Raw genomic sequence first — 12,115 nt, 5'->3', positions numbered from 1 at the left:
GGACGGAAATGCTGCCGCTCCGTGTACTACATGTGTATGTATTCTCTCATCTTTCAGATTTATAAATGTGTGTGAAGTGTTTTTATCGCGAAGCGGTTTCTGAAAAAGCGTAAACTGCTCCAACCCAGGTTACACCAGTAAAACTTGGGTAGCGTTTAAATAGCCGATTTCCGAGATCCTATCGTCTTTTGTGCGGAGGTAGAAAATATGCTGTTACGTGATCATTTGTTAGGCATTAAAAATGGCAGATCATCAACATCCTCATGTCAGTGCAAAAAAACCCTCCCAGAATTACGTACTATTTTTAGAGAAAGGTGTATCAATTGTTATGAATACAGAAAATACTCTTTAGTCAGGTTGGAGGAAGTTGCACTTGAACTACAGTTACTACTCATTATCGCGAAAGACGACTAAAAAGTCATGAAAATGAAACGGTGCACCATACGAAGTCTCGCTGGAGAAGAAATCGTCGCCCCAGATACATCGACCGCAAGATCTTAAAGAACTTCTTTGTCTGGAAATATGCGATGTGTTGATATATTTTCTCAGATGTTCCGGCTGGTCAGATAACAAACTGAACAAGATGTGTTTGTGAAACACTGATACCCTAGTATAGCAACTCATATCAAAGGCTAAACTTTCTCAAATACAAATCAGATATGTTGGTACCCAAAGTAAGGTCTTGTCTCGAGGAATATACCTTTGAAATATGAAAACTCTAGCAGCAACTATTGAATAGATATGGAAAAGTTTAAAGTTTTTCAAAAGTAAGAGTAGTAAGGGGGATAACGTGCAGTCAGTATACAGTCAAGATGACGTCATGGGGTTTTCCAGACCCCACCCACATAGGTCATAATTGAGGTCACAATCAAGGGGGCAGTACACAGTCAAGGGGGTAGTACACAGTCAAGGGGAGCAGTACACAGTCATGGGGGTAGTACACAGTCAAGGGGGTAGTACACAGTCAAGGGGCAGTACACAGTCATGGGGTGAGTACACAGTCAAGGGGTGAGTACACAGTCACCGACGTCACAAAAATGTTATAATAAATACCACATAAAATTACTAGATCTGTGATAACGATGGAAACTCAGAGAAAGCAGTATAAATGGAAAATTGTAGCCTGGAATGCTTTAAGAAGAAATGAGAAGAAATGGACATTACAAGAGAGTCAATGGTTTGACAAAAAAGAGGACTGCATTGCTGATTTTAAAGAAAAAATGAAAAATGGTTATGACATTGCAGACAGCTGGGGATCTGAAGAATACCTGTTGAAACGCCGAGTTATGCCGCGAAAATACTTTCCACACTCCAAATGTTAAAGATTCAACAAGGACAAATATGCCTAAAAAACTTAAATTTAATGACCATGTGCAAATTATTTTAATTCCTTATGAAGAACGGAAAGGAATCTGGATGGAGTATGCCATAGATAGGGCTCATTTTAAGAGAAGAATTCAACAAACAGAGGATGTTTTATTACCAATGCTTCTTCAGAAATTGAAAACATGTGCACTTAACAATAAAACCCAGAACCCCACCCACATAGATCATAATTGAGGTCACGATCAAGAGGGTAGTACATAGTCAGGGGCAGTATACAGTCATTGGGTGAGTGTACAGTCAAGGGTTGAGTATACAGTCAAGGGGGAGTACACAGTCAAGGGGGGAGTACACAGTCAAGGGGGAGTATACAGTCATAGACCCACGTGATTAAATCATATATAAACTTGATCGATTTGAAAGATTTTCACCAGTCCTGGGCAAGCCTTAGAGAGAATACAGGTTAACTTTTATTTTCTTCCTTGTGAGATTCTTGCTGTGAACAGAGATGGAGAATAAACATCAAAATCTTATTAAAGCAAACTACTCCATATTGGTGAAGAAGATGATGGCAATTCGAGTTGCGGAACATCTGTTTGCCTCAAACATAATTACCGACGAAATGAAGCAACAAATAGAAGCCGAGAAAACCAGTTATGACCAAAACAGAAAACTGATTAGTATCATTTTACGTCGAGGATCGAGGGCTTTTGTGGGACTCAGAATGGCATTAATGAAAGCCAATCAAACTGATTTATCGAGACTCTTAATGAACAATGACGATGATACGAAGTCTGAATACGAAAAAAAATTAGCCCAGGCAAGATCGTTGGTCATTCCTATCAAAGAAAGACGGGAATCAAAGAAAGCTACACAACAGCAGTCTCAGGAGCCAAGATATAGAATAGGTCTGGACGACTTTAATGACCTGTTTCTCACCGTCATGCCTTTCAAAGGAACGCTTTATGTTCACATTCGTCATCTCGCAGAATCTCACGGTCGTCTCATTGCCACCAAGAAAGGAGTTACCTTTACTTTGGCTCGTTGGTTAAAATTTGAATCCCTTATACCAGATATCCAAGACTACATAGACAACGCTGGAAAAGAGGATGGAGAAGTACAGTGGCATATTGGCGGTGGCGTGTTTGTTTCGTTGTCATCAGGTTACCCTACAGTTGATATAAGACACTTTTGGAAGCCCGACGATGCCCAAGAACCCATACCGACAAAGAAAGGAGTCACTTTGAACAGAAACAAATTAGCCAGACTTAGAGATGCTCTCAATGAGATACATGAATCTGTTCCAGAACTAAAAGATACCGAACTCTGCATGTTCAGCGAGTCTCATCAGAATCAGCTTGGGATGTTAAACTGTCCTGAATGTACCCCGTTCGGTTACGATGATCAAAACAATATGTCCATTGAATGTAACGTGGGTGATTTACAGACCGTCGAATCAATTGAGAGTGATCTTGATTGACATTATGGTCATGCATACTGAATCCAAAATAATTAATGACAAGAATAATAATTATTGTATATGCCAATTTATGTATTTTTTCATTCTTACAGAAAATAAAAAAAAAATGAATTGTAAAAGTTGCCTGTTTTTTATGTTTCTTACTTGAATATAAAAGGTGAGAATCGTAGTTAGATTATCAGTGTATCACAGAATGTCAAACTACACGGATTACTTAAAGGAACTCTACTACACTCCCAGTAAACCGGGAGCATTTGCAGGTCCCGAAAAATTGTATCAAGCCGTTAAACAGGAAGGCAAATACAAGATTGGCAGGCGGAGAATAAGACAATTTTTAAACAACGAAGACCCCTATAGTCTTTATAAGCCAATTCGTAAGACATTTCCGCGCTCTAAAGTGATAGTGAACACAATCGACTCTATGTGGGATGGTGACTTAGCTGACGTCAGTAATATTTCGTCCAACAACGACGGCTACAAATTCTTATTGGTTTAATTGATATATTTAGTCGATATTTATTTATAGTCCCCTTAACAAATAAACATCATCAAAACATTATCGATGGTCTAAAATCAGTTTTTCAAACTGGAAGAAAACCACATACTCTTAGAACAGATAAAGGTAGCGAATTCAAAAATCGTTGGGTAAAGACATATCTGAAAAAAGAAGGTATTAACGTCATATACACGCAAAATGAGACCAAAGCAAACTATGCCGAGAGAGTGATCCGTACCATGAAGAACCTTATGTATCGTTATTTCATAAAAAACAGAACTTACCGATTTGTGAATGTGTTACAAGACTTGGTGAAAAGCTACAACAACAGACCTCACAGATCTTTGGGTGGTAATGCCCCAGCCACTGTCAATCAGGGGAATGCTGATGAAATAAGACTCGATGCTTATCTCTCGGAAAGAAAAACAAAATCAGACCCACTAAAAAAGAATGGTAACCTACTTAAGTCAAAGAAAACAAAGAAAAAAAGAGTAAAACCATTTTTCAAGTTAAAAGTTGGAGATAATGTCAGAATATCACAGCTTAAACACCCTTTTCAAAGAGATTACCAACAGAAATGGACCGAAGAATTTTTCAAAGTGAGTAAAAGATACAAAAGGGGTAAAATACCCGTATACAAAGTAAAAGATTTGGCAGACGATCCTATAGAAGGTACCTTCTACGAATCTGAGCTTCAAAAAGTTGTCAAGTCTGAGGATGTTGCCTATAGAGTGGAAAAGATACTGAAAAAGAGGCGTCGTGGAAAAACCAAAGAAGTGTTTGTAAAATGGGAAGGATGGCCGAAGAAATTCAATTCATGGATTCCAGAAAGCTCTCTGGAAAAGCAATAAAACGCCACTTTTTCTGCAAAATGTGTTCATTCAAGATGAGCGTTCGGATGGTGTTGAGGTCTACAGACAGCTCTGATTATTTTGACAATAAACCAAATAGCTATCGAGTTCAATTAAATAAACAGATTCAATTCGACGGATATTGGACTGTTGCCCTGACAGAATTTTCTTCAGAGAGTTGGATTTCGTCCAACAAGAAATCCGAGTTGTTTGTGTGTTGTGATATTTGTGAAGAAACTCTTATTGGTGCAAAAGAAGCACCGCTCCTAAGACGCATATACCTGGGGGAGAAACCAGGTAATATCATTTACACACTACCGTATTACATTCCAGTAAAAATCGGGCAATTGCAGCAGATCGGTATATATATAAAAGACAGAGACGGGAACTTAGTGTCATTCTTAGACGGACCGGTGACCGTAACACTTCATTTCAAGAAGTTTCCTTACGTTCTGTGATCATGAATAGTCAGACTTACATCAGTGATCCCAGAATATGGGAAGCTTTTTACAAGAACATGGCAGAGAAAAAGTTCAACCCTTATAGATACAAGCCTAAACAAATTGGGAGAGGCGTGAGAAGTTACAAGTCTTACGTCATTCCATTGAGACCTCACTCACAATTAGAACCAGTACCACAAACCAGCACTCAAATGACCCCCGTAGCTGCCGTGGAGGAAAGAGCCAAAGTCGAACATGCCAAGGATGTCAAAGAGGGCGCTCCATTCGTCAAGGTGCAAGGAAGTATAAAAAGGCCGCGTTCTCAATCTTCTGCCATTCATTCAAAGAAATCGAAGCCAACAACATCTCAAAATCCGAGGAAGCGAAAAAATTCATCTAAACCTGCAAAACAACGAAAAACGTCAGGAGAAACGAAACAGAAGTCAGTTAAGAAACAGCGAGGAGCACCAGGCAAGAAAACACAATCAAGAACAAAAAAAGAGTTTAAAATTGACAGTTACAGAAGTATCTTTAAACAGTAGAAATGGCCTTTTTAAGCAGTGATAATAAAGACATAGCTCAGCCCATGGAACTTTCTCTTTTTGCGTCTCCAACGAATCAGGTAGCCGTCGAAAAAGTGTATTTTACAGAAGCAAGACCGATTTCTAGCATAGGAGTGTCTGATACACCCATCGAAATCGTGGTATCTGGTTCGGGAGCAGAATACGTTGATTTAAAGAGAAGTAAATTGTACGTAAAAGCCCGAATTTTGAAAGCAGATGGAACGCCTTTGACCAGTAATGAAAAAACAGGCATTGTAAATTTACCCCTTCAGAGTATGTTCTCCCAGATGGATGTCTACTTGAACAACAAATTAGTTTCTTTCAATACGAACAACTATCCGTGGAAGGCTTATTTCAAGACAATTTTGTTCAGTGGGAAAGATGAACTCAATTCACAGAAACAATCAGAACTGTTCTTCAAAGACGATGGAAATCTCGGTGACGCCAATGCATACAATGGAGGGAATGCTGGACTGGTCCTGCGATATGGATACACACAGCTAAGTGCAGTCTTTGAGTTGGAAGGAAACCTGATGGAAGACATATTTGATATAGATAAATATCTGATAAACGGGGTAGACATTTACATCAAACTTTTTAGATCCAGTGCCCCGTTTGTCATCATGTCTGCTGAATCTTCACCGGCTTACAAATTAGAGTTACTGGACGTCGTGTACAAAGTGGCCAAGGTGCGAGTAGATCCTGGCGTTCTGTTGAACCACAGTAAACAGATAGAAGCAACCCCTGTGAAGTATACCATTATGCGAAATGAATTGAAAATGAATACTATCCCTAGAGGATCCACAGAGTTTTACTGGGACAACATTTTTCCTCAGGCGGTCCCTGATCGCATTGTGGTAGCTTTGGTGGACCAGAAAGCCGTCAATGGGGATTACACGGCCAATCCCTTTAACTTTGAGCATATGGGATTAACTGACATCGGGGTATACGTCAACGGCGAAAGCGTACCCGGTAGACCACTGAAAACAGACTTTTCAACGAAACTGTATTCAACAGCTTACGCTCGTTTATTTGAAGCCTCTGGAAAATGGAACAATGACGCCGGACTGATCATCACTCGCGATAATTTTGGAAGTGGATATTCGCTATTTGTTTTTACCATAGATCCTTGTGGATTTGGAGAAGAGTATTTAAATCTGATTCGTCGGGGAAACACCAGATTGGAACTGAAATTCAAACAAGCAACAACTAAAGCTGCGAATGTAATTGTATTTGCTACCTTTTCATCTCTACTGGAAGTCGACAAATCACGTGACATCAACTACATTCAGCCATGAATTCAACACAGCTGTTAAATATGGTGAAAATGGACCCCTGCCTAAGACGCTATGTGAAAGGTGTATTTGCTAGTAATACATTGCCTCAAATCGTTACACGCTATCCGAGTGCCTTCATCGTCAATACACAACCTTTACCTATGCCTGGAGAACATTGGATAACAATAATCATACGCAGTTCATCCCAAGCAGAATTTTTTGACAGCCTTGGAAAATTACCAGCTGATTACAATCACGATATTCAAAACTTTTTGAAGAAAAACAGTGTACAATGTAATTTCAAGTCTATACGACTTCAACCTCGGAATTCCGACTTGTGTGGACTTTATGTCTTGGTATTTTTGATTGCAAGATTGTGTTTCAAAAACTCGTTAAATCATGTGTATGCTTTATTTTCAAAAGACATTCAATCTAATGATGATTTTGTAAAACGTTTTCTGCATGAGTATTCTATGTATCATTAAAATAATCATGAAACATAGATACAGGAGTTATTTTTATACTGCCATTGAATAAGATTTTTAACATGTATATATGTACGAGTAGCACTACGCTGAATGTCAGTGTGAGGAAACTTGGCTACTGAGAAACATGGAAACAGAGAGCATGAATGATTGGTGGAACACTCGTTCCTTGCTTCCGTTTTCGGCACCTACCACCATTCTGATATGTGGTAGCACACAAAGCGGTAAAACGCATTTTACTAAAAAACTTTTACAAAACGCCAATGGTATGTTTTCTATGCCGGTTGATAGAATAATATATGCTTATTCTGAACATCAACCTATGTTCGAGGAAATGGAGAAGGCGATACCAAACCTTTCATTACACCAAGGGTTGCCCACGAAAGAAGACATAGAACAGTACACAGAGGGTGTAAATCACACTATAGTTGTATTGGATGATCTCATGTTACAAGTTGCGCAATCTCAAGATTGTGTGCATTTGTTCACGGTGACATCTCATCATAGAAACGTGACCACCGTGATGCTGTCCCAGAACCTATATCCTCCGGGAAAATACGCCAGGACTATTTCCCTGAATTGTCTTAATGTCATTTTGTTTAAGAATTACCGTGATTCTCGACAGATCATCACCTTTGGATCTCAGATCTTACCAGGTCAAGTTCCTTTCTTCAAAGCAGCCTATGAATCCGCGACTCGACCTAATTTCGGTTACTTACATGTTTGCCTGGAACCTACACAAAACAGAGAGTACCAGTTAAGAACTCACATTCTTCCGGGTGAAGAGATGATTATTTACCAACCTCTATAAATAAGCACGATTTGATGTATTTGTCTCATTATTCAAACATGAAGCAAACGGTGAAGAAACACGAGGCTTTCTTAAATTTTCTTGTCTGTGCAGACAGTACCCAGCAAAAAGTAATCATTAAAGCCTTGACCAGTGAACAGTACGATGTGATCAGTGAAATAGCACTTAACATTTACACCGGAACTTATCCATTGACTAAAAAGTATATAAACCAACTGAAACCTTACGAATCATGCATTCGGTCCTTGGGATCCAGAGAAGTCAGCAACAAGGAGAAACGTCGCATGCTATTGAAAAACATATCTTTAGTGCCGCTTTTACTTAAACCTATTGTTCAACGTATCAAAGGGCAATGGCGAAGGAAATGATACTTGTACCAAAAGTGAAATATGAACGTTTACTTAAAAAATTGGAACCTGTGGATACGTCATCACGAGAAAACGATCAAAGTTTGAGGCAAACCCCAGAAGATCAAGTACAATCGGACAGTGACTTAATGGATAAAACTAATTTGTTACAATCTGGAACGGGTTATGTCACTAAGAAGAAGATGAAGGTTGGGAAACCTCCTGGAATTTCCAATGTTCGCCGGAAGAAGAAACACGTTCCCTGGCTCACATATTGACAGTGTAATAACAACGAATACTAGTGTCTTGATCATTTTATTTGTGTGTATTCAATAAAACACATAGACATAAAAAAACTCGGGGTTTTTCTTACATTCAAAATCCAAATGGCAATGTGTCTAAATTAGGAAGAATTCTCCTTTTGGTATAAACCATCTTATAATTTTTAGTTTCAACCCTGTTTAACAATTTTCTCTTTCTGCTGTCTCTCGATATTTTGCAAGGGTTGACAATTTCAATTTGTCGGTCGTGTGAGGTACAGATCATCGACTTAATAGCATGGAAATTGATAAGTTTCGAGTTTACCCAGTTCAGGGTAAATCCCCTTACTTTGCATTCTTCTTTTCCCGACAGTGTGCGGTAAGCGTAATTTTTAGGACCCCCCGAAACGAATTCGACAATGTAGCCGTCTTGTGGGGAGATTTCATTGGTCAATTCACCCAGGTAATTACCTATGGGGAGATAATTCAAGTCGTCCGACTTCTTTGTCTTGAAAATGACACTGTCTGTATCGAAATACAACACGTTCTCGTTTAATTTGTCGAGAACCCCATACAATTTTAGTCGAGCCCACATGGTGGTAAACGAGGCCAAGAATATATTGGTTTTGTTATCGAATGACGCAAATAAGGGGTTGTTACTCCATTCTAATTGAAGTATGTTCGTCGAAACAATGTGAAAATTGTGGGGTACTTTTGTGGGATCCGAGAGCATTTGAAAAAATTTGTCGGCTTCCGATTCGTGAATGAATACCGACTGTTGCATACCCAATCTCTGACCAAATTTCCCCCAAAAACTATTGAGACAAAGTTTTGCTAAACATCGTAAACCGGGATTTTTTTTTATTTGATCATACTCTAATTGGATGCCCTCTTTTTCTTTATACTCCCTAATATATTTTCTTTTGGCCTCTTCCGTATCGCATTCGGCCGGAAATCCCGAAGCCTCCTGTTTGATTTTCAAAAACATGTTCACATATTGAGCGAACAATCCCCCCTCACACGACTCGACATCGTATTTGGAAGACTCGGCAAAATGATACACTTCATAAATTTTCAAGATTTTATATCCTTTGGAAGTTGCCATTTGAATTTCGGGAGTACACCACGTACCCGTGATGGATCTCTCTTCTAGAGAACATGTACATTCGCTTTGATTTTCATTGTCCGCGCACGTTTTACAAAGTGGAAACTTTAATTTTCCATTCGAATTGTATGGAAGCACGGGACGATAAAGTTTTCTAGGGGGCAGAATTTTTATTTTAGCCAGTCCAAAATATTGCGACAAGTCCTGAAAGTCGTCCGTGATGATGGTCGGATGGCCGACGGGATAGCGACAATACTTGTTGGTCCAGGGATAAAGACTGGTAAAATCGTAATACTGGATCGTTTCGTCTTCTGCGGCTTGGTAATGCAGTTTGATGGCATTAGTTCGACCACCGAAAAAACTGTCACGTGGGTCGAGTCTGTCTTGAACATCTAAGGTCGACACGAATTGTTGTAATGCTGCATTCTTCTCCAATTGAAATTTAAATTGATGCTCCCATACAAACACCAATTTGTATCCCAGCTCTTTCAGTTCCTTTTCTCTGTTTTTCGTCATGTCGTACAATTCTTTCATGGTCTGATTGGTGGACGGATGTTTGATGGTATTCCTATCGTCCGGGAAACAGGTAGGACAACCGTGGAACACACAACCTGTACCAAAATAAACAATATTAATCCTCAATACATTCGTAATTAAGTCCAGGTACGCCGCCGCCGCCCCCTCCCCCTCGTTTAGGGGGGAAAAGGGGGGGCAAAGGTTAGATAACAAGTTCTTACCATAGAATTCATAAATGGTTCCGTTTCCGTTAGTAGTCTTGACAAATCCGTCACATCTATAATTAGTCCCGGGAACTTGAAATTCACCACCGTTGAGAGCATGGGAAATGACAATGGGATTACCCCGCTGACGACTTTTTGCCATCAACCACTCCAGCCACTGGATGGAAATCTTACTGTAATTGTCGCGCTTGGTGTATCCATGAGAAGGTACTACTGCTATGGGACTGTTGAAATGGCATTTTTCTATCTGTACATTCTCGTCCTTTTTTAAATCGACGAGAGACGTCCAAGAATCATCAAGACGGACCCCTTCTAAACCCTTCTGATGACAAATATCATACAAATCTGATTTTCCATCTTTGGTAATTTCTATTTTACTTTCTGCGGACAAAAAGAGAGACTTAAATATCCCCATGCAGACGCTTGCAATGGTGATATAATCAAAGGGGTCGACTCCACCCGAACTTATTTTCTTGACGATTCCATCCGCTTGGACCGTTTCCTCTGTTAGAGTCGTCACTTTAATCACCAAGTTTCTAAATTCCAGACAACCCCGTCGCAATATATCAACATCCGAGCGACAATACTGTAACATTTCTTCTCGAAAGTTAAAGGTTTCGTGGCGTTTCGTTGCATGCCATTCGGCAAGCTTCTTTCGTTCCCCGCCCGACATAAAATCGTATCCGTAGTACTTTAACTCTGGATACGGTCCCACGTAGTTTTGGTTGGTTTTGGTATTAAACAAATGGGGAAAGTATCCCTTGCAGAGTTCCTGCAGACCGAAGGCATCTGGTATTTTGGCAAGCTTCATGGGCAGGAAATTGAGGGAATCCACAAAAGTCAAATTTAATTTTTGGGCAATGTGCATGTACATGATTTTAGAACCATTGTAAATAATCTTGCTAGGTCGAATGGAGTGACGGTCGATGAGCACTTCTAAAACGGGATACAGGTCGAAACTTTTCGCATTGTGAGCAATCAAGATCGAATTTTTACAGTGTTTACTAGTGACAAAAGCACAGAACTGCTCGGCGGCGTTATCACCCGAAAACACAACTTCTCTTTTTCCACACGTATCGGGACAAGGAGGTTCACGTATTCACCTTTTTCGGTTCGGGAACATTGGACACATCGTGTTCCGCAGCAACTACAGGTGGCACCCTCCACTAGCTCCTTTTTCTCACATTTGTGACAGGTGGTCTGCAGCACGGCAAAGTTAACTTTGTGTTGTTGTAGACCACAGGATGGGTCGCGACAGTTCTGACAGAGTCTACAGTCTACGCATTGGTGTTCTTTTTTAACACATTGCTCACATCTGATACGTGACGGTCGATATTCTTGTTCACACTGAAAGATGTCATCTTGACGCGTCTCAAAATCGTAAAAAATAAATTTCTTGTTTCTATCTTTCGTGGATCCACCCGGTTTTTGATAACAACGATGTTCTCCTACTTGATATTCTAGACAGTTGGGGCACTGCGTCTCTTGACAAACGTGTAAGTTGGGAGAGTGTTTGCAACATTGTAGAACGACCCTGCATTTTTTACATTGATGAAACAGTTCACAGGGAGGAGGATAACTTTGTTTATTAACTAATCTCTGTTTTCTATGCCTTTCAAAACACGCCCTGGAGCGACAGACCCGTCCACAGGTTCGACAACCCATATGGATATCCGTTTCTGGACAGTGGTCATGTAAGCAAACCTCACAGGAGGTGGTACACGTGTGTTTGGACTTATCTTTATACGGTTTTAAACAAGTATGGCAAAAATACGATGCCTTAAAAAATCCTTGTATGCTGGCAATCCCGTGCCAATGTTTTTCGGTTTCCGTGTCCACGTGATATAAATACAGACGTGGCTTCTCCTGGTCCTCCGTCACCCTGACAAATTTGTTCCCGACCCTGGAGGACACGACATTGATACTGACATCAAGTA

The 12,115-nt window shown here is 40.0% G+C and overlaps 3 protein-coding genes across 3 annotated transcripts; 2 read left to right on the top strand and 1 right to left on the bottom strand.

The window, feature by feature from the left end:
- Positions 1–780: 780 nt before the first annotated feature.
- On the top strand, positions 781–2,849 carry LOC133179791 (uncharacterized). Its single transcript, XM_061314477.1, has one exon. The coding sequence runs from the start codon at positions 1,832–1,834 to the stop codon at positions 2,801–2,803; it is 972 nt and encodes a 323-aa protein (XP_061170461.1). The 5' UTR covers positions 781–1,831; the 3' UTR covers positions 2,804–2,849.
- Positions 2,850–5,134: 2,285 nt separating this feature from the next.
- Positions 5,135–6,451, top strand: LOC133179632 (uncharacterized protein F54H12.2-like). Its single transcript, XM_061314338.1, has one exon. It carries the CDS (start codon positions 5,135–5,137, stop codon positions 6,449–6,451), a length of 1,317 nt encoding a protein of 438 aa, XP_061170322.1.
- Positions 6,452–8,448: 1,997 nt separating this feature from the next.
- LOC133179631 (uncharacterized) lies at positions 8,449–11,052 on the bottom strand. Its single transcript, XM_061314337.1, has 2 exons — positions 10,176–11,052; positions 8,449–10,049 (listed from the first exon to the last, which is right to left on the bottom strand). Exons 1-2 carry the CDS (start codon positions 11,050–11,052, stop codon positions 8,449–8,451), a joined length of 2,478 nt encoding a protein of 825 aa, XP_061170321.1.
- Positions 11,053–12,115: the final 1,063 nt, after the last annotated feature.

Source organism: Saccostrea echinata, unplaced genomic scaffold (genome assembly GCF_033153115.1).
Source record: "Saccostrea echinata isolate AGI-Se365-2 ecotype Australia unplaced genomic scaffold, CSIRO_AGI_Sech_v1 ptg000005l, whole genome shotgun sequence".
Lineage (NCBI taxonomy): Eukaryota > Metazoa > Mollusca > Bivalvia > Ostreida > Ostreidae > Saccostrea > Saccostrea echinata.
This window is presented reverse-complemented; position numbering and strand designations above follow the sequence as displayed.

Excerpts from the sequence above, each read along its gene's own strand:
- LOC133179791 (XM_061314477.1), top strand. The coding sequence starts at position 1,832 with ATGGAGAATAAACATCAAAATCTTATTAAAGCAAACTACTCCATATTG.
- LOC133179632 (XM_061314338.1), top strand. The coding sequence starts at position 5,135 with ATGGCCTTTTTAAGCAGTGATAATAAAGACATAGCTCAGCCCATGGAA.
- LOC133179631 (XM_061314337.1), bottom strand. The coding sequence starts at position 11,052 with ATGTACATGCACATTGCCCAAAAATTAAATTTGACTTTTGTGGATTCC. Across the intron at positions 10,050-10,175 it reads AACCATTTATGAATTCTATG|GTTGTGTGTTCCACGGTTGT; the intron begins GTAAGAACTTGT and ends ATTTTGGTACAG.